General features: G+C 37.2%; 2 protein-coding genes and 1 non-coding gene across 3 annotated transcripts in view; 2 read left to right on the top strand and 1 right to left on the bottom strand.

Annotated features, from left to right (window-relative positions):
• Nucleotides 1-21,624, bottom strand: part of LOC146463054 (protein chibby homolog 1-like) — a 156,092-nt gene that overhangs the window by 110,125 nt on the left and 24,343 nt on the right. The gene's annotated exons all lie outside the window — the stretch shown is intronic.
• LOC146463057 (4-aminobutyrate aminotransferase, mitochondrial-like) lies at nucleotides 4,225-21,452 on the top strand. Its single transcript, XM_085084888.1, has 17 exons — nucleotides 4,225-4,332; nucleotides 6,782-6,882; nucleotides 7,595-7,624; nucleotides 9,279-9,396; nucleotides 10,525-10,574; nucleotides 11,229-11,309; nucleotides 11,831-11,923; nucleotides 13,238-13,300; nucleotides 14,434-14,497; nucleotides 15,145-15,293; nucleotides 16,130-16,211; nucleotides 17,061-17,116; nucleotides 18,076-18,137; nucleotides 18,896-19,001; nucleotides 19,566-19,712; nucleotides 20,067-20,178; nucleotides 21,096-21,452. The coding sequence occupies exons 1-17, from the start codon at nucleotides 4,266-4,268 to the stop codon at nucleotides 21,218-21,220; spliced, it is 1,506 nt and encodes a 501-aa protein (XP_084941014.1). The 5' UTR covers nucleotides 4,225-4,265; the 3' UTR covers nucleotides 21,221-21,452.
• Nucleotides 18,474-18,546, top strand: Trnan-auu (transfer RNA asparagine (anticodon AUU)). The gene has a single exon. It is a non-coding gene; the product is annotated as a tRNA-Asn (tRNA).

The raw sequence follows: 21,624 nt of genomic DNA, 5'->3' as shown, positions 1-21,624 counted from the left end.
ATAAACAGCGATGACCGTGATGACGTATGGGTATTTCTTGGCGGTTGTGGCGCAGGAGGCGGGGGTGGGGGGGGGGGGGGGTGGTGGGGTGCATGTGATGGATTCTCAGACTCGACCATTTCTCAACTACCAGTTGACTATAACGGATCTCAGGGCAGTTAACTTTCACTTCTGACATGTTTTTTCGGTTTTGTATCTTAGACTGTAGACAGGCCTGTATAAAGCAACATTTCGTCAAGTCGCAAACCGTGCGCCCCAGCAACTAACTTTCTCTATGTCCACTCCAACCTGGAATAGCTCTCAGACCTAACTTTTTGTAACCTTATTTCGTAATGTAACCTTTTCTTTTTATTAAGTATAAATCAATCGATGCTAGATTCATTCGTATTTTGGGCTTTTTGTATTTGATCAGATTTCAATAGAATTTGCACGGTACAAGCAAGGTTGTCACGAAAGCTAAGACCCCGAAAACTAAGAACCTTTTTTTTTCTTGACATGTCACTTTTCCGGTGGCGTCTTAGTTTTCGTAGTAAGCTTTCGTAACTTACGAAAACTAATCTGAATCCCATACCTTCGGACAATGCAGATGCCACCGACCTTCAGGGAAGTTTTCAAGATGCTGAGCCGGAGATTCTTGTTGTTCCCAGCAAGCGATTTGTACGAGAAATATTAGATGGAGAGAAGAAATATCTGAAGATAAAAAAAAAAAAAAAAAAACACCGTTGAAAATAATACATTTTCTCTCACCTTATGTACAAACACCTATCTAGCATTTTTCTGTTAAATTGACAGCAAATATAAAAGTGAACTGCTGAAATTGTGTTTATTCGAACCTTTTATGGCCAAAATACATGAAGCATGGGGGCCTGCTATGAAGCTGCCCGCTCTGTAGTCACTCCCGTCAGCTCTTTAAGAGCTGCTAATTTCATTGGCACCAAGTTGTAGTAGCCGTTTCACTGTCAGTAGGGAGCTTTAGCAACGACGACGGCGACATTTCCATCACTACTATTTCCATCACTATTACGTCTCAGTTACCATATTGTCTAGGTTTAGTCATCATTTATTTCTCTGGGAGGGAACCGGATAAGTTTTACACGCCCCATGGTTTTTTTTAGGTTCTCTCACTTCTTTTCTATCTCTTGTACTTTAATCACTAGAAGCTCCCTAGTAATTAGGCTCCGAGGCCAATTACTGATAACATCTCCTTGTGACTGAGTAGTTTTGCAAGAACACTTGGTGTACTAGTCATGCCAGAAAACATTTTTAACTCATCCATGACGAACATTCAAGTTCAGTGCGGAAGTGGTCAACCAGGACCTGAGGTTTATAAAATACTTGCAGTCAGTTATTTAAAGGGAACTGATAAATTTATATTTACAGGGTAAACTTTTAAGAACATTCAGTGAAACAGTGAATCTGTACTGCATGACAACATCTCCCTAATCCGCAGAGGCCTCTAAATTTTCGCCAGCAAAGATGAAAATGGCTGAAAAAGAGAAAGTGAGACAAAAAATAAATGAATGAATGAATGAATGAATGAATGAATGAATGAATCAATCAATGAATGAATGAATCAATGAATCAATGAATCAATGAATCAATCAATCAATCAATCAATCAATCAATCAATCAATCAATAGAAAAAAAAACAGAAAAAAAAACCGGCTGAAAGCGGAGATATCAGCCAGAGATGGTTATCGCTGCTCAGTCCGATACCTTGTCCCACGACAAGACAGTGAGGGAGGGAAAAGTCTGCCCCTAGACCATATGAGACAGATCCCTTTCGTACTAGCACTTCCACCTCTACTGACTCAGTTAAACTGAGATTCAGCCACATATATATACGAACATGTAGTCATTCTGTCTTCCATGTGGTACGTCTTACGGTTTGAGCATGCATGCATACGTATTAAAACTCGTAAAACGATAAAATGGCTGAAGTATAGAGAGCGTTGAGAGGAAAACTTCCAGTCAGATATCAAGGTCCGACCTTGAGGTTTGCTGTAAATGTAGACTTTTCATTTTTGAACAAATTATTTGGATTAAAAATTAACGATAAATAAGTGTGATTTTTGGTGTTGTTATTTGGCCGAAAAATTGGCATTTTGGGCTTTGTTGCCAAACGAACGGTGATATGCAACGAAAATGGGGAGGTGTAGTCGGTTTGCTGGGTGTGATGATGGCAATATACATCAGCTGGTGCCATTCACACATTATCACGACGTTGTAGCTTAAGGTAAACAAGAAGCAATTCATAGAAGTCAGAACGGTGTTTTCGACGTATATATGGGGATATATGCGTTGTTGTCTGGAAAGGGTTAAGAGCTTACAACGATTATTTTTATTTGAAAGTCTCTATTGGCACGGTTTACAAACTGTTAGCAACGATTTTCCACGATTTTCCACGGTTTTGTCGCAGTGAGAGACAATTGAAAGACTTAATTCAAATCAATTTTAGTGATAACAAGAATCGTCCAAAACCGTTTGAAACCGTTCAAAACCAGCCATAAATTGTACAAAATGCATCGGAAAATTGTCAATAAAACGTTTGAAACATAGTCAGTCCAGCAGTCGGTTTGCAGGAAAACTTGGCATTCCACGCGCAGAAGTATACAAGGTTCCGCTTGTGTGGTAAATGCTGGAAATATTTAGGTTATGTTCTAAAACCTAAACATCGAGTTTACCTACTGAAACCTCTCCTCTCTATTAGTTTCCTTAATTCAGGCTCAATAGTGCCCTTGGAGTTCATTACACTGCCGTAAAGTTCCGACAGTGACGACCTCCCGAAAGTAACGTCAAAGCTTGGTGGTTTTCGGCTAATAAATCCCGACATCGCGTCCTTGACATCAGTTCAATGATGGCAGGCGCAATGTAAAAACTAAACTGGTATAATTTCGTTTTAACAACAGGAACGTTTCTTCAAACGAAAATTTCATGGTTTTTGTTCCGCGAAAATAACGACCCCCGAAATTACCGGCGAGCCCCAAAGGCTGCTAATTTCGAAAGTAACGAGGGTCGTTACTATCAAAAGTTAACGGTATAATAATACTAGCAAGTAAAGATAGAGCCACAAGCCCCCACCCATCCCCCCCCCCCCCCCAAAATAATTCTCATTATTAAAAACTGCATCATTGTATAATGCAATTCGAGGGATTTGATTGGCTTAGCGGCCATGGTATATGAGCAATTATACCATGGCCGAGAAATGGCGACCATTAAATTGCCTTCTGGTCGTTCTTGCACAGCGAAATCAGTAAGATCTAGCAATATTTCTCGGTTGTTTTTAATAAAACAATTATTCCACTTGCGCTTGTTGGATATGAGATGATTATAGCCAACTCGGCGCTACGCGCCTAGTTGGCTATCTATCATCTCATATCCAACGCGCGCTCGTGGAATAATTGTTAATTATTCTATCTCTTATATTATTACGATAACTTTGAATTGAGTTAACCTTCAAAAATCAGAAGTAATTACATTACAGATTCAGGGGAGTAGCTACACCATTTCGTAGTATACGAATATTAGATGGGGTCTAAAATTTAGTTCTCGTTATCCTCTATTACGAAAACTAAGACGCAACCAGAAAAGTGACTTAAATTCACCGGGAAGCAAGACCAGTATAACTGACTTTCTTTCTGAGGGTAAGGCTTTAAGAAATGGTATACTTTACAAAGTTGTGTATATCTTGGGTACTGGCTGGTGTGAGTTGGTATGCAAACATCCGCAACATTCTCGACAGGCTTCTCATCAAGTGCGATAATAAGCAACTGAAAATTTGGTGAGTTTGTTGCAGTAAAGTCAAAAATAAGGAAAAATAACTCTGCTTCCTTCATCCCCCACTCATTTTCAATAAAATGGATAAACAAGAAAAATGAGATGGGGTCTTAGTTTTCATAATCATTGAAAGCTTATTACAAAAACTAATACCCCACCGGAAAAGTGACATATCAAGAAAAAAAAAGGGGGCGGGGTCTTAGTTTTCGGGGTCTTCGGTGTTAGGTCTAGCCGAGCTTTCGTGGTCTTTAGCTTTCGTGACAACCGACTTCTGCTTTTCTAATCGCTGACGAAAGTCCGATCAGATAGGCCGACGTAGTCCGACCACGTAGTATCATTGGTGGAAAGAAGAACGCTCATTTTTGGTCACAAACTCACAATGGACCACATTGTCGCGCCACGTTGAACGCGAAGAGACTGGGGGCCTTTGTATTTCGTAATCGCACCGTACAGTCAATCGCACAAAGATCCGCCGGTCCTTGAAAGGAATGGCTTTCTTACGAACAACAGCACATCTTCGGAAGGCCTTACAGTGTTTTAACCGGCTAACCGGAGGTAGGTCGGGTGTTGTACTTGACAAATATCGTGAGCTTACTTCTTTTGAATTTAACGCAAAGCACATGATGAGCACAAGCTGCAAAGTCGTTGCGCGAAATGTGCTAATTCTGAATTTTTGAGGGGGAATGTAAAGGGCTTGGATGCTTCGCTTTCCAGCTTCAGTTTGATCATGACCCGTGAAAATGTGACCTGTGCTTTGTACCACCAGCCGCTACCAGAGTGCAAGTTATCGTACGCAAACTATGTAAATCCTTACGCACTTTGTGAGATCGACAACAAGCGTAGGAAGACATCCGTAGACATTCATTCCTTTGATACAGTGATGAGATTAACACCTATCAACGGATGTAAATGGGTGCAAAGGCTAAAATTAAGATAAATAAACAAGACCCGTAGAATACATGTATATATTGTAATAGCAGTGAGTTGCTGAACAAGATGGCAGACAATAGAGGACGGCAAAATGTTTGTGTGACATCTGGGTCAGGAATAAACTGTCACGCTGTATTTTAATACAGAATGCATGATTTTGATTTAAAAATCATTCTGTAGTAACCTATTGTTAAAATTAATATTGCCTTTGTTCCATTGTGTTCTGATGTAGACAACCAGAGGTCTGTAATTTAACAGATTGTGTAAAACTGCAAAAATAATCAGCTGTCACATTGGTCACACAAGCTCCTGACAAAGACTTTTTGCTTTAGATTAGGATTCAATAGGGGTGTGCATATCCGCCAATCTCCTGTCAATAGTTTTTGGTCAAATCTGTCAATACTCAAATATTTTTGCCATAAACCTATTCCACGAAACTTAAGTTTAAGTGTGGTGCCTGTACATTTCAGGATGGTCTGAGAAATATTGTTTTCTTAAGGAGAGTACACAAGGTATTTTTGCACGGCTTATGATTATGTGGGAAAAACAGATCTAACTTAGGAAGTGTTATTGAATTGGAATCCAAAAATTAAATAAGGGGTAACCTAGCATTTTTCAGAAATAAAAACTCTTCAATTTGGAAAAAATTCCATATGCAGCTGTATTGTTGCTTTTTAGAATTACTGTAAGTTGCTTTAATAATTATCTCTCAAAAATATATGGTTAAGCCCAATTTTCTCTTTTTCTTTTCCAATAGCCCTTGCTAAGATCTGCTTTCCACACTAAGGGGGTGTTTTTAAAACATGATACTGGCTCGGCTTTCACTCTGGCATGAGTTCACTCTGGTTCCCTCTTGTGGCTCTATATTTGTTAACATGATACCAGCACAAAATCTCATATTGGAGCAAGTCATACCGGTGTGAGTTCACCCTGGTCACTGTACCAGAGTGAGATTTTTATTCCGGTATGAAAACACTCAAAAGGAGGGACCATCCTTAAGGTGCTATTACACAAAACAACTTGCAATGCAATACAATCACGAGGCCAAAATGTGAAGGAAATTGTGCCTGTAACAACTCCTTCTATATCTTAGGAGTTGCAAGAAAGGTAGAACAGCCCTCCAGTGTTCCAGATAAGAGAGGGGTCTCAGGTCAGAAACCCAAGAAGCCTGGCTTCCTGATCCGACAAACTGAATGAAGATTTGGATCAGAGCTATTGCCCCCTCAAAATTCTTCATTGACTCTCTGATTTTGAAAGTTATCTGGAACACTGGTCCTCTACTTTTTGCAACGCAGTGTGTAACCAGTGTTTTGCAGCTATATACTGTATACTGCCACTAGTTGGAAAAAAATTGTTTTGGGTAACAACACCTTTAAATGTAAACCCTGGCTTGCATGGGTGGCTCAGTGTTTCAAGAGCACAGTTAGTCTTACTGATGTATCAACACAGACTAAGTAAATATAACAAGTGAAATGACCGATGTGGATTGATTGGTGCAAAGTACTGTTGACTCTGCTTGTGGTCCAAGCAAGGAAATTACTAGCCAAGGCTTGCTTGTAGCAGCAGCCATAGCTGGGGCCTGCTTCATCAAAATCTCGATCTGCCTGATAACATTAACCAGGCCTGATAACTATTCATTCAAATCTCTTTTCTATTGATTAATTACTTTGCAATTTTTGGTGTTTCTTACAATTATTCATTATAAAGATTTTTAAAATTTGGCTATCATATGTGTTGGCATCTGTGTGTCTTAATATTGGAAGATGATGCTGTAGTATGGTGGTGGTCACTTTTCAATATCAATATCAAAATAAATATTGATTCTCTGTGGTCATTGCATGTGCATAACAAAATTAAAGGACATATAGGAACAGAAAACATTTACTGCACATGTGTGTACAAACCCCATTCACGCCTAAATAAGGTTGCCTGTACATGTAACCAGATATAAAATTGCCAGAGCAGAAATAGGTCTTTGAAATTAGGCAGTCTTGAAGTCAGGGTTTTTTCCCCCAGGTGAACAGGGATCATTTGGTACAATAGCAAAATAATGTTATATGCTTATTTTCTCCAGTTTCCAGGGGACAGCATGCAATGGCAGGTGTGTCGTCTGAATCTCTTCAGGAGTATGACAGACCAATGGTGAAAACACCAATTCCTGGTCCACGCTCTAAGGTACCCCCTACAGCTTTTACAATTTTTCAGTATTTCTTACAACATGCAGAAACAGTGACTGCAAAAAATTAGTATTAGAATGAATGAATAATATTTCAGACTCAAAATGTCCTTTATCTTAATTCGTTGTATGTCTGTGTTACATAATTTTTCCTCATCTAAAATAACTTCATCTTAGCTACAGCTGTAGTTCATACAAATGGAATAGAGGCCAAATATTATATCCAGCTATCTTGACTAAACAATCTAATCATTCAGTAACCCATACAGTATGACATCTAAAACAAAATCAGAAAATAATGATCAACCATGCAGTTAATTCAGGGTCACCATTTACACTTACTCAAATCTTGTGTTATGAAGTATTCTTGACTGTTTCAATTTAAGGTCCAGCTGATCTTTCATTTAAATCCAATCTCATTTTCATTCATTGTTGCTGATTCAGGTCCAATGTCAATTTTATACTAAATCGCATCTGTTTTAAAAATAATTGTAAAACTGATGAAATGTCATCATTATTATCATCATCGTTATTTATTTCTACGTGTAACGCCTAAGAGCTAATAGTCATAATATATTAATTTACTAAGTAACATTAATTACAGAATAAGTGTCAACGCTATATTTAAGATGAAGCAGTATTTACAATATTATATAAAACTTATTCCAGGCAAAAAATAAATAAATGAATGAATGAGATGTTTCTTTGCAGGAACTGCTCAGTGAGTTATCACAAATTCAGGTAAGCTATAAAATTTGAAGTAACAGTCAACCACAGTCATTTTATTCTGGAGAATTTTGCAAGAATTTAACGTTGAATTAAATAAATAAGTCACTGTATCTTTGTTTTATTGCCACAAATTGCCATTAGTCCTGAAGAGAACATCACATACTGATCAAAGCTTGAATTGCGCATCTTACACCAATTTTTTTGAAAAGATGCAGTATGTGGTTTAATTTTTCTTTCATTTTAGCAAGAATTCTTGAAATTCCATTTAAAGTCATGAATGTATTTGACAACAATGAGAAATTAACCTAAAATTTGACCTGACATATTTATCCTTTTGCACCTATCCTGCAAGAGCAGACGTCTTTTTGGCCTTGTTTCACCTGCAAGTAAAAGAGTATCAGTGAACCTGAGCTCACCAAGGTGTTCTGTGATGTCAGTGTCTTTAAACCAATCACAATATGGCTACTATATTCAGACAGGCAGCATGTGTGAATCATAATTGTTGTTCACCTTTTTTGTGTAAAAAGAAAATGGAAGAAGGCTATGGACAACACAGTGACGAACGTTTGCAATATAGTTGGGCTCCAAAAGCTATATCACATCATGCAAGAGAGTGCCAAATAATATAATTTATTTCATTTCTTGTGCAGGAGAAAAGAGATGTTTAAATTTGTAAATCTATCCACCTGGTTTGGAAAAGCTGTTGTTTTCCAAGCTTTGCATGTTGTGTTCATTATATTTGAACAGAAGAGTGACAAAAACATTGCCCACCACAATGTCTTTTCAGTACTAGTAAACCTGAATGAATGTCAAGTCACCCACTCAATATATTACCTTGTATACAGTGCAATATCACTTAGCGATATTAAATCTGACAAAAAAAAATGTTGACACCGGAAATTAATAAATGTTAAAATTAATCATGGAGTTACGCTAAGGCCTACTCTACTTTCATCTCACATTTCTGCTTTTTGCTGGTTTTTGTCTTGGTCTTTTGATAAATTTAGCTTCAGATTGTACATTTGCCATGGACATACTATGGTTTGGAGAATTTAATGGTGACTGTACTGTGACGAGCCATTTTCACATAATGACCTCAAAATATGTCGTATATTTCTGTTTAGTTTTTAATTTGAACTTCTTATGTAAAAAAAGTTTATCCATCCATCTATATCCATCCATCCATCCATCCATCCATCCATCCATCTATGAGATGGTGTTGTAAAGTGATCACTGTAACATTTACTGAGGGCTTGAGTCTATTTTAAGTCACGGCGAGATGGTTTTTGTTTTGTCGATTTGTCTTCCCAGTCCGTAAGATTATGTGCATTTTGTTTTGCATTCCTGCTGTGTTACTGGACACCAGAATTATTGCTACCTACACATTCATGCATGTACCAACTCATTCTATTCTATCACTAAATGATGATTGGTTCTAAAGCAAGAACACAACAGGGTTTATGTCATGGAACACTTTGGTGAGTGGGTTTATCGATGCTCTTTTCACAGCAGGTGAAACAGTCAAGCTGGAAAAGGTGTCTGCTCTCTTAGCTAGCCTTTGGTGGCCTCAGCCCTTCAATTGAATCATGTTTATCCATATGGAAATATTAGAATTTCTGGAACTTTGTGGTAAATGCTAAAGCAGCTTTTTTTTCATGATCCACAGCTGACGAAGGGCATGACTTATTGTGCGGATTTTGAGAAGAGCAAAGGAAACTACATTGTTGATGCTGATGGCAATATTTTATTAGATGTTTTCCAACAGATTGCCTCAATGCCTTTAGGTTTGTAGAAGAATTTACTTGTCTTTGTTTAATACTGACAGCTGAAGACTACTTGATGGGTTTTGGAAATTGTGCTTGACTTCAAATCCCCCATAACAGCGATATAAAATAATGCATCGGTGAATTATTAGGGAACAATTCTCCTGCAGATGTGATGCACTAGCAATAGCTGTAATCCCAGACCACAAATAGTGAAGTGATAATTCCGTGGTATAGTATCAATTCATATAAATTGCAAAAGAGACTGAGTTAATTTGCAGATGATTCTAATAATAATAATAATAATGATAATAATAATAATAACAACAACAACAACAACAACAACTACTTCAGGATGGTTGAAAAGTTGGAAACTCGCGTTATCTGTGATTGGACTCTAAGAAATTTCCAACACTTTTTGTGAACAAAAAGTTAGCATTTAGTGGCAAATAACCGATTTACGCTTGCTTTTCGGTATCATTTCAAAGAAAAAGCTTTGTTTTACTTAGTAATCCGTTTCACAATTGTAAATAGGTTTTAATAGTTCTTTTTTTATACTTTTATCTTGTAAATAAGCAATTTTCTTGAAACATGTAAATAAAGAGATTATTAATTAAAAAAAACAATAATAATAATAATAATAATAATAATAATAATAGTAATAGTAATAATAATAATAATAATAATAATAATAATAATAATAATAATAATAATAATAATGAGAATAATAATAATCTGAATCAACTGATGAGAAGCATGGATTAAATGATTTCCTTTGTTTGAAATCTGTTGAAATTGCCTGAGTGAACAGATGATGTTTCTTCTCTAATAATTATTGTTGCCCTGTGGTGGCACCACAAAATGTCATCTGATCAGTCAGGGTACTGTTAAAACTGTGAAATAACGTTTTAATACCTGATGCTATTATCTGTACCTAAGAGCTTTCTAGACTTTGTTCAATATATTTTTGGATTTTTAACCTTGATGTTGAACAATGGCCTTGACCTACTATACAGTGTACAAGAGCACTGTCTTGTACATGCATTGTAACAACCAAACGTTATAATTATTTTTATTTATAACTTATTTAACAAGCTTCATGGAGACTTTAATTAATGCAAGACGTGTTTTAAAAATGTTCTCAAACAGGTTACAATCATCCTGCTTTAATAAAAGCATTACAAGATCCAAAGAATGTGGTAAGAGTTTGTAATTTATTGATTTTAAAAAGTTACATGACTGTATAGTACTTTATAGTACAAAGTTAATATCTTGTTTGAAAATGATTCAAGGGCTAAGTAGAAAAACAGTGTAATATTGATGGTTTTCCTTGCTACCAATTTAATTTACTGGCTAAACACTTAAATCAAGAGAGGCCAGTCTGTCAGTGAATGTTGCATGCAGATTTTAAGGTAAAATTGATGAACAACTTCCGAGTGTGAAGCTGTCTGTTGATTGACTGTTTGTGAACTGTGGGCCAACAGATTACCCACAGTCCACCAATAAATTACCATCAGAACTGGCAAGGTAAAATGAAAAAAATGTAATCAACAAAGAAATCAAATTAGCTGCCAGATGCAAATGTCTCCAAACTCTAACTTGGTATATACAGACTGCATGGTTGTCCTTTACAATGTAAAAAAAATATGCAGTAGTTTCACTTTTTGACCCTAATTAGATGATTTAGCTTAAATATTACTTTTAATTAGCAAAAAACTAAAGAATGGACACAAAAGTACAAAAAACAAATATATACATGATAATTGGCAGGTGTGCAAATGAAAAGAGAAAAATACTATGTATGAGCTGTTGTAATCATTTCTCAACCTTTTTTTTTTTTGGTTTATTTGCAGTCATCCTTTGTGAACCGTGCAGCTTTAGGTCTCTTTCCACCGGTGTCATATCTTCAGGATTTAAAAGATGCCCTGTTGAGTGTAGGTGTATCTCACCTGATTTACACAGAACTGCATAATTTTCTAAACAAGCATGATTAGACAAAAATACTGTCTCACAAATCATGAAATTCTTCATGAATGTTTATGTTGATGGAACACTTTTTTTTTTGAACCACAGCTTTTACTTGTTGAGGTTGTTACAGTAACTTGTGGCCACTGTCTTTGTTTGTGGTTCAGTGCAAATTATCCAGTTACACGTACACATTGACAAGTGGTTTCTGTGCTGCAAGTTGTATGTAGGAGCAAAAACCACACACACAGAAACAGCAACATCAACAACAACAAGCACTGCCATCATGATGCCAAGCATATTATGCTTTAATTCGCTGAGGATTGGTCTCAAAAATGAGAGGAAGTTACGTACTTGAGACTAAATAAAATTCAATTCAATTCAATTCTTTTTTCACAGACTAAATACATTGTAGATTTATGAATCCCAAGCTGTTCTTCTTCAATTTTTCAATAGTTAAACTGATTTTGAGTAACTTGTATTTGCGTAGGTGGCTCCACCAGGATTGTCAGAGGTCACAACAATGGCTTGTGGTACATGCTCTGTGGAGAATGCTTTTAAACTGGCTTTCATGCATTACAAGGTATATACAGTGTTAGTGTAACACTTTTCATCTCTTCCGTAATTTATTTTATGCAAGCCACATAGTTTTGTGTGCTTCATTATTGTCTTACGTCCTTTCATTTTTGAATCTGCATAATCATGGTGAAATTAAATAATAATATTGTGAAGTTTTTTAACCTTATTTTTTGGTGAAGCACTTAAGTTGTCGTATTTTGAGCTAGTGCAGCTAGTAGGCTTTAAAGATAACAAGATATAATAACTGATGCAGACTGCATGACTAAATTAATGAAATTGACACATACTCAATCTAATTTTAGACTTGAGTGGGTTAAAATAGTTATAATTTTCAAAAGTTAACACAATTTTAAAGATTGCAGACTGGCAATCGAAAGCTCAGTGTTTTTAAACTTTTAACCAGAGAACGTCTTTGAAATTTTTATTATTATGCCTGGTTACTCATCGATTTTTAAACAATGCATGTTGAAGAACATTAACTGGATTTCATGTACTCCCAAAACATATTTAGTTTGAGCATCATCCTCCAGTAGGTCTGTATGCCCGGCTGTGATAGTATCAGACCCTATCAAGTGACCTGACATCATGCTTGAGCAGCCTCCAGCCTCAAACAAAAGGGTCTTGACAATCTGCGAGCCAGCGAGCCAGCGAGCCATGCGAGGCACTCGGGTTAGCCTAAAAAACACTCCGGTTAGCCTAAAAAGCACTCCGGTTAGCCTAAATAGCACTTAGGTTAGCTTAAATAGCTGCCCGGTTAGCTTAACGGTTAGCATTTATGTTGGGGGTTGTTCATGCCTCGCATGCCTCGCATGTTTTGTTCATGCCTCGCAAGTCTGCCTCGCATGGCTCACATGGCTCGCACGTTTGGCTTGCACATTGGCCACACTCCAAACAAAACCTATGTTACCGTCCTCTGTGACCATCTTTAAATTGCGGCTTACAGCTGTTGCAGACAATAGGTTTTTACATTAATGGTTTATTTATCGCGCGATGACAGCATACATGTAAGTGGTGAATTACAGTGCTCCAGCTTACAGCAAAAGTGACAAGGTTATCAAGAAGTAAAATCAGTGGGGAAGTTTGGATGAATAGGTGCCACGCATATGGCAAATTTCCAATTGCATGCTGTCTTTTTTTTTGTATGAAATGCTTTATTCACCTTTCAAGCAAATAAACACACAAAGAGAGAATCGCTTTATAATAATAGGTAAGTTAGAGCTCTACCTGCAAATAGTGAATTAAGGCTATCAAGGAGGGTATTTGTTGTGATGTGAAGAATTGTTCAATGATGGTATTGTTTTGTTTATATTCTTTGCAGTCTAAGTATCGTGGGGATTCTGAACCTAACCTGGAGGACTTAAACAGCTGCATGCTTAATCAGGTGACGACTTTCTTATTAAACAGAGGCTTGACTTGAGATCATTGATACTTGTTTTATAAGAAATCATGAAATATGAGAGCTACAGCTAATTTTGAAAGTTTGTGGAAAACTATGATAAAATAGAAATTTGGCCATGAAATCCAATCTTCTCCAAATTAGCCCTAATTATTTCAACTCATTCAACTTGTACAAAAACAGCAAACTACCTAGGAACCAAATTGGTAGGCTTGACATTCAAGTTAACAAAGAGAATGAAAAAAAAATTATTCAACTTTGTGTGCTTATGCACATTCTCCACAAAACCTCCAAGTTGGTTATTTTATGTTTTTGTTTTGCAGAGTATGGCAAAGAAATGAACCAAAATTTAAAACACATGTGCAGAGCAATAAATTGCTTGTGTTAAACCAATTGTTTTGTGGCATTGCCATTGCTTTAGTTCCCTATGGTCTTGCTCTTCTAGACTCCAAGCTTAAGGCAAATAAAGGAGCTTTCTTTTTCTAATTTTCTCAAATCATTAATAATTTAAAAGCCAAAGACAAAGGAAATCGTGCACCATGACATGTTTTGATATCCGATGAAAAACTCCTTGTTTTTGCATCATTAGTTTTCCCTTCAAAATCAGCTTGTTTGAGAAGTTATACCAAACACCCGCCACAGTGTTTCATCACAAGATCAAAAACCTCAAAGTTTGTCAAAGATATTCCGCTACACATCGTATTTTGAACTCTCTTCTTGGTGTTTGATATGTGATGAACACTGTGTCTCGTGTTTGATATATTACTATCTTACAATATCTACATTTACTGGACCCTGACAGTCTACCTGCCTTAAAGGGTAGCTGTTTTAGGCTATTAACTGAAAGTTCCATGCCGGTGTAAGCTCTTTTCATTGTCAGGCCCAATCGATTTTGAAATGCTTCAATTCATAGCAACATTACAGCCCTCTGCAGACAAGCCCTTCCTGAAAAGAAGTCATTGAAAGAGTCCTTTGAAGAATTGTAAGCTCAGAATGTTTTTGGCCAGTTCTCACGATTTCAATTAATTATTGATAGCAACAGAAAAGGGCAATTTATAACCCAAAACAATGTTGATGGGTGTTTTTATTCAATACTAGCTCTTTCCATTTTTTATCAGGCTCCTGGAACACCGCCTTTATCAATCCTGGCATTTGAGAAAGGATTCCATGGTCGGACATTAGGTATCATTATTTTTCTAAGATAAATAAGCAATACATGTGACAGTGTTAATCAGCCTAAGTCTTTATTATGTGAAGGTTCCAGGCTTGCATTCCACTCTTACTAAAGCAAAAGAATAATAATTTTTTAACCCTTGAATTCTGCATATGCTATGCAATGAATGAGTTATCGTGATAAAATTTCATTCACCTGTTCAGTTGATTGGTTTGTTCACAGAGCACTTTGATTCATCACATTTATTTAGCATTTTATTCCTCTTTTCTCAGGTAATAATAATACTATTTACAAGGCTGAAAAGTTAAAATGATATTTTTTTAACTTTCAAGCCTTGTAAATAGTATTGTAAATCTCAAGCGAATATTATGGACATAATAATAATAACCTTTATTTACTCTTGGCAGTCTTTATAGCGCTAGTGCTAGCAGAGCTGATCATTAAACTTTACAAAGAAACAATTTTAAATGAACATAACATGGTTAAAAGTCCCAACTGGCAGGAGGCAGACCAGCTTGCTATTTACAAGCACAGCCAGAGGGTTGAACTCGGGGAAACAACTCCAGCTTGTGGTCATAACAGGACTTGGACCCATAACTCATGAATTCCAACTCTTTGGAGCTCAGGGTATGTAAATGTTTTGTTGTGTTTACAGGAGCTCTGTCTACAACTCGGTCAAAGGCCATGGCTAGGGTGGACATTCCAGTGTTTGATTGGCCAAAGGCTCCATTTCCTTATCTGAAATATCCGCTGGATAAACATGAAAGAGAGAACAAAGCAGAAGAAGAAAGATGCCTTGAGCTGGTGATTTCATTTGTCATAATGTTCTCGTAATTCTATGAATACCGAGAAATATCTGCTCTTAATATTTAAAGAGGTATTTTGCACAGTTAATGACTATTCAAGAAAAGCAGATCTTAGCAAGGGCTATTGAAATCCACAAAGAAAATTGGGGGTAACCAGGCAATCTTTAGAGATAATAAAACAACAATAATTTTAAAAAGCTTCAAAATACCTAACAGCATATGGCATTTTTTCCATATTGAAGCTTTTAAAATTTCTCTGAAAAATGTGTGGTGGTGCGACCCCCAATTTGCTTCTTAGATTTCAATAGCCCATGCAAAGTTTTTCTTTCCTCGCATAGTCATAAACTGTACAAAAATACCTTTGAATTAGTAGGCACCATCCTTAAGAAATCAGAGTTAATTTGACCATCCTCAGATGCGCAGAATGTATAATTACTGTAGCAAAAGGAGGCACCATGTTACTTTCTAATTTGGTTTTTACATTGCTTTACAAGTCCCTTTTTACATACCACTTGATGAGTGAATCAAAGTGTCAAGAACATTTTGTATGCTGTTGTAAAAAATGGATGACACTAAAATGTGTGTGACACATGTGCCCCCAGAGGCCATCAAATGTAGGCTTCATAATTGCGGAGTTCAGGGAAGCTTGACTCAACTTTCAGCTTTACTACTTCCATAACTTCAGTTATCAATTCTCGCTTCTTCTTCTTTTTTTAAACTTTTTTTAAATCTGGATTGGTTCAACACACAGATAACTAGTAAGAGTATTAAGATTCAACTGGCCTAAACGGAACCACTGTTTAATGTACTTTCACTTTTTTCAATTTTTGATAGACCAGGCAAGCAATTATTGATAGCAACAATGCTGGCAAACCTGTTGCGGGAATTATCATAGAGCCTGTTCAAGCAGAAGGAGGTGAGATGCGAGTCACAACAATAAAGGTTAATTTTATCCTTCCTTGATGTTTATTGTGATTAAAGATTAGTTAAATAACTGATGTCTGCAGTGGGAAGAGAGGACCTGATAAGTAATATATCAAAAACACAAGGAAAAGTTACTGAGAAGTGGCTTGAAAATTTTTTTAACCAACTTTGAGGTGTTTGGAAATTGGATGAAACACTCTTTTGAGTCTTTGATATGTAAACCATTTTTAAATGGTTTATATTTATATTTGAAAATAATTAAATAAAATAATTAAAATAATAAAATTAAATTAAAATTATATAGTTTATATTTTTAAATGGTTTATATTTATATTTTAAAATAATTCTGAGAGAAATTCAAAGCAGATATTCACCAAATTTATCATAATTAACATCACATTTTCAAACCTCCTTCATGGTAGCGATTTCCTTTGTTTTCTTTCGTGAATTCTCGATGAGTTTGGGAACAGTGCTTGAAGCTTGGAAACTTGATTACAGATTGCTTTCAAGAGAGTTAGGGCAGATCTAGAAAGTGATGAAAAAGAAGACAAATTACTAAGTGATTTGACAAAATTTACAAGTGTTGAAAAAAGTCGATTTTTGAAACCTTCAAATGACTTAATCTAGTTGTATGCAGTGTTCCAGTGCCCAAGGGCATTGAGTTTTGTTTCAGTTTCTTCTGCCTCAGGGAAACTTGATCAAATTAGTGATGTTATGTGAGAATGCACACGACAAATCACACAACTAGCATTTCCTTATAGTTCACTTCCGATCACTCGACCTAAGGTTGAGAAAACGGATTGTTTAATGTTTGAAATGCTCTGATTCACATTTGTTGCAGGGGATAACCATGCAAGTATTGACTTTTTTAAATCTCTACAAAAGATTGCTAAAGAGGTAAGAATCTGTTAATGTTTATAAAAGTAGCTGGGGCCAGATAAAGAAAATCTTAGAACAGGAGCCTTTATACAGCTTTTTCCTGTATGTAAATGTGTGCGTGTTCTGCAGTATTTTCCAACAACCTCTCAGTGTCTGTTGTAATTGAGGAACTGGGGGCATGAAGGGCATATGTTGAGTTTTAGGTTTTGATTTTTTTGGACCTGAATTGTGATAACATGAATTGACTGAGTCAGTGGCTTCACAAGCAGCTTTGCTAACTTGTGTGCCAGAAGCGCCCCTTGGGGTTTCCCTTGGGCTGGTAGGGGAGAAATGAGTGAGTGGGGTACCATCCTGTTTGATGGTTTGTTTCCCCTTGTTTGCGTTTGACACCCAAGCTGCCTTGATAATACGGGCTGCACAGTTGGACACACTCAGTTTCTGGCAATGCTAATAATATGAACCTGTGTCGGTCCCGACCGAAAATGGCACTCTCCAAGATAATGCGTCGAAACTATCAGAAACTATTGGAAACTGTAAAGATTACAGAACCTTTTTTAAGACTCTCAAGGAATTTTTTAAGAAACAGAGTACAAAGCGATTAGTTAGTTTTACTGTAATTGGTTTCCGTTAATCTTGTTTCTACTGTATAATTTGTAAATAACTTAATTTGATTTATTTTGTGATCGTAATTAATGTAATTTAACAGGGAAAAGCCACCCAGTGGATCTGTTAATTAACCATTATTATTATTATTATTATTATTATATTATTATTAGGAGCTATTCTGCATAAGTTCTACAACAACACCAATTATATAGGGTGCGGAGATGTTATTGTTATGATTTCAAGATTCATTCACGAACTTAGTTTTTTTTTCCCTGTTATTGGACAACCACCTACTGTTTCCTCTAATAATTTTTGTTCTTTCAACTCCTTGGTATAAAGAAATTCTATAACAGGGATTGTTTTGTCCACAGTTAGATGCACTGCTTATTGTCGATGAAGTGCAGACTGGTTGTGGGAGTACTGGTAAATTCTGGTAAGTGACTTCCATTGTGTTATACTTATCATATGCTATGTCGTCTATTAGTCCAGGTCAGGCATCCCCACCAACAACATGCCACCTTCCATAAGAAATGAAAAAGAAGTAAATTAGCGTTTCTTCTGATTTTCTCATTTCTAGTTAGTGCTCAAGGCTCTCATTTTATTTGGAGAGTTGACGGGGTGCTTACTGGAGACTGGGCAATTGAATTTGACTTAAGCAGAACAGGAACAACAACAGGGAGAGTTCAGTAGAACGTTTACTTGTGAATGGAAACTCAAAGTGCTCTTGGTTTTCTACAACAATAGCTTCATGCAGGGTAGCTCCCATGAGTCTCCTGTGGCTCAGTGGTAGAGCATCCGAACTATTAATCAGAAGGTCATAGGTTCGACTCCTGGTAGGAGAACTGGGATTTCATTTTTCCGAGTATGCCTGTGTCACTGACTGAATAATACATCATTAGTATCAATAGCTTTGTTGTTATTGTTGTCCATCACAAATCTCAAGTCAGGGACGCCTATGAAGTACGAGTGCGCACTGGAAGTAGAGGCACTTATTTCACAAGGACACATTCAAAGAGGGGGTGCTTATATTTTAAAGGAGGGCGTTAGATCAAATCGTTATGGTATTTCATGTTATTCTAAAGCTCTTTGTGAGAAAACACGAGCGTTAGTCATCAGAAAGTTGCATCTTGTAAATGAGCTAGCTCTGCAACAAAACACGTTGGATATTTATACAGTTCTGGGTTTTGACAGGGCTCATGAACATTGGGGTCTTGATGATCCCCCTGATATTGTGACCTTTTCTAAGAAGATGCTCATTGGAGGTTTCTACCATAAGCCAGAAGTACGAGTTCAACAGGTCAGTAAGTTTGGATTCTCAATCCACTTGTTTAACGATTATCTTAACCCTTCTGAGTCAGATAACTGTAAGTTTTCATAGCCTGGCTTTGGCCATACAGGCAATGTCTGCAAGAAATGGATGACAGCCACTGATATCAATAGTCAGTTTCTCTTGAGGAAGGCTAGCCTCTCTCGCAGACGCTCTTTTGGAGGAAAGATTGCGCGACGAGCCAAAAGAGTGTCTGCAAGGGAGGGTAGCGGAAGGCAAAACAGGTCATCCACTCTGGGGCACACGAGTCAGAGTCAAGTGGTCTCCATTGTTGCCGCTTTTTTATCACCGCACGGGATGCTTTCGACATTGCTGGTCCAAGCAGTATGCAGTGCGAATTAACCTAGTATATGGCTTAGCTCGCCCGAGTCTCCTAGAAGCTAAGGCATCCGACCGTTTCATGAGTTCAGCTCCAATCGGGGACTCGGTTATAATTGTCCCACGCCCCTGACATGATGAACATGACATGTTTCTTATTTCATAATTTTGTAGAAGTTTCTTGGGATAAATTTATGTATTTTACTTCTTTTACAGCCATTGCGTATCTTCAACACCTGGATGGGGGATCAAAGTAAGCTTGTCCTTCTGAAAGAAGTCGTGAAAGTGATTCAGGAGGAAGGCTTGCTTCAGCGAGTACAGGAGGCTGGTCGAGTACTGCTTAGCGGTTTGGAAAATATCCAGGTAATCAATTGCGTCCAGGAAATCCGAGCATTTCTTGTGGTTTACCAATGAAGCGCCACATGCTTTCGTAGCTGTCCTTCACCATGAGACCTACAGGCCGGAAAAAAGTGCAGACATTAGGCTGTTTTAAGCGGACGATGGCACACAACATATCCTTTTAAATTTTATGTAATCATATGTAATAACAGCTGGATTTTCTAAAATTTGGAGAAAGTATTCTTTGGATAAAGATATCAAAAATGGCCTCTTCACTGATGCCAATCCTAGTTAAGGTGGCTCACAACAGTTTCCAGCACTTTTCAACACGTATACTCTGACGCATCAATGGTAAATCTGTTTGATTTTTATCTTCAGAATAAATATCCTGGCTTATTTTCTCGTGCCCGAGGTGTAGGAACATTCTGTGCGATCGACTGCGCAGATCCGGACACTCGAACGAAGTTTATTTCTAGAATGAAAGCCAACGGTAAGTTAATCATTCCAACATTGATTTATCAGATTTTTTTTTTCGTTTTGTTTGTTTGTTTGTTTGTTTTTGCAAAATACAGTCTAGAAACAAATTTTATTGATTCACGAAAGGAAGAAATTAAAATCTCAAAACACTGAGAAATACTGTTACACAGAACGAAACCAAAAACAGATCCCAGTCACTGTTGATGTCAACCGAAGACGTTCTGCTGAGGGTCTGTCGCTGAGGTTCGATTGGACAAAAATTTATCTCAGTAGTGTTGGTTTCATGGCTTTCGTCCATATTCGTTTTAAAAAAGAAATCGCTGTGTTGTTCGCCTCCATCTTCCTTCCAAAATGCTGCAAATTCAGTGTTCCTGGTTGTTTCTCGCTGGATGTATAACCTTTTCGCGTAGATGAAAGGGACCCTTCCCTTGTTCTACTTGCCATCATTTGCTTTGTTTAACCGTTTGTTGTCACGTATAAAATTTAGTTACGATTGGCGGTAAAAATCGGTAGAAGAAAGATAAAGCGTGACTTGAAACAACGTAGTAGTGAGAGTGTACACATTCCCTACACGCACCTGAAAAGTTTTGAGGTTTATGGAACCATTTCAAAAGCGTGTACGATCAAGCTTGATCAACGTTGATCAAAACAGATCGTGATCAGTTCGAAGGTTATTGCACGGATTGACTGATAACGTTGCACGTTGATGCAGTCGATAAAGTGGTTGAAATCGTACAATCGTTTATGCTACTACATCTCAGGTTGGGTAATAGGGCGAGTAATTATGAACTGAATCCTCGTGGTAAAATCCGCCCCTTTCGAACTGAGATCATCCTACAGAGTTCCGGGTTTCTTGTCTTGTAATACCAATTTGGTTTTCGCTATGGTGACGAATGTCTTGAATCTTGTGATATTTTTATTTTCTGTTAGGTGTGGAGCTTGGAGGAGGTTCTGGGTCTCAAAGTATCCGCTTCAGACCTGCTCTGACATTCTCTCCTCATCATGCGGACATTTTGTTTGAAATTATGGACAAAGTGGCATCCGAAATGAAGTGACATCAGAGGCAATCTAGGAAATAACAGAATTTATCTATAAAGTTGTTCTTGAAGGGACTATGTCACCCCAGGCGCATGTGCTCGTTGAGATGAGACGCACTCCGAAATCGTTGGCCCAACTTTTTCAAATACCGTCGGAGAGTTCAGGAAGCTGTTTTCATTTGTTTAAATCGCGATCATCTTCGGAAATTTAGCTGAATTTTTTGTTTAAAAAAGTTTTTAACTAATTACAGTTGCTGTTTGTTGTTATATTTGAAAGCTTTTGCAATGGCAGCAAAACAAAAATCCCGCGACGAGTTTAATGCAAAATAATCTCAACTGGACTCTACTGCGCATGTGCCCCAGTTGACATTGTTCCTTTAACAGAGCAATCTCGTCCCCAGAGCCCGCGCACGTTTTAGGCC

Source organism: Pavona decussata, unplaced genomic scaffold, assembly GCF_977016875.1.
Source record: "Pavona decussata unplaced genomic scaffold, jaPavDecu1.1 SCAFFOLD_181, whole genome shotgun sequence".
Taxonomy (NCBI): domain Eukaryota; kingdom Metazoa; phylum Cnidaria; class Anthozoa; order Scleractinia; family Agariciidae; genus Pavona; species Pavona decussata.
This window is presented reverse-complemented; position numbering and strand designations above follow the sequence as displayed.

Coding starts and splice junctions, on each gene's coding strand:
- LOC146463057 (XM_085084888.1), top strand. CDS start 4,266: ATGGCTTTCTTACGAACAACAGCACATCTTCGGAAGGCCTTACAGTGT. Junction 16,212..17,060: donor GCCTGTTCAAGCAGAAGGAG/GTGAGATGCGAG, acceptor CATTTGTTGCAG/GGGATAACCATGCAAGTATT. Junction 20,179..21,095: donor TTCTAGAATGAAAGCCAACG/GTAAGTTAATCA, acceptor ATTTTCTGTTAG/GTGTGGAGCTTGGAGGAGGT.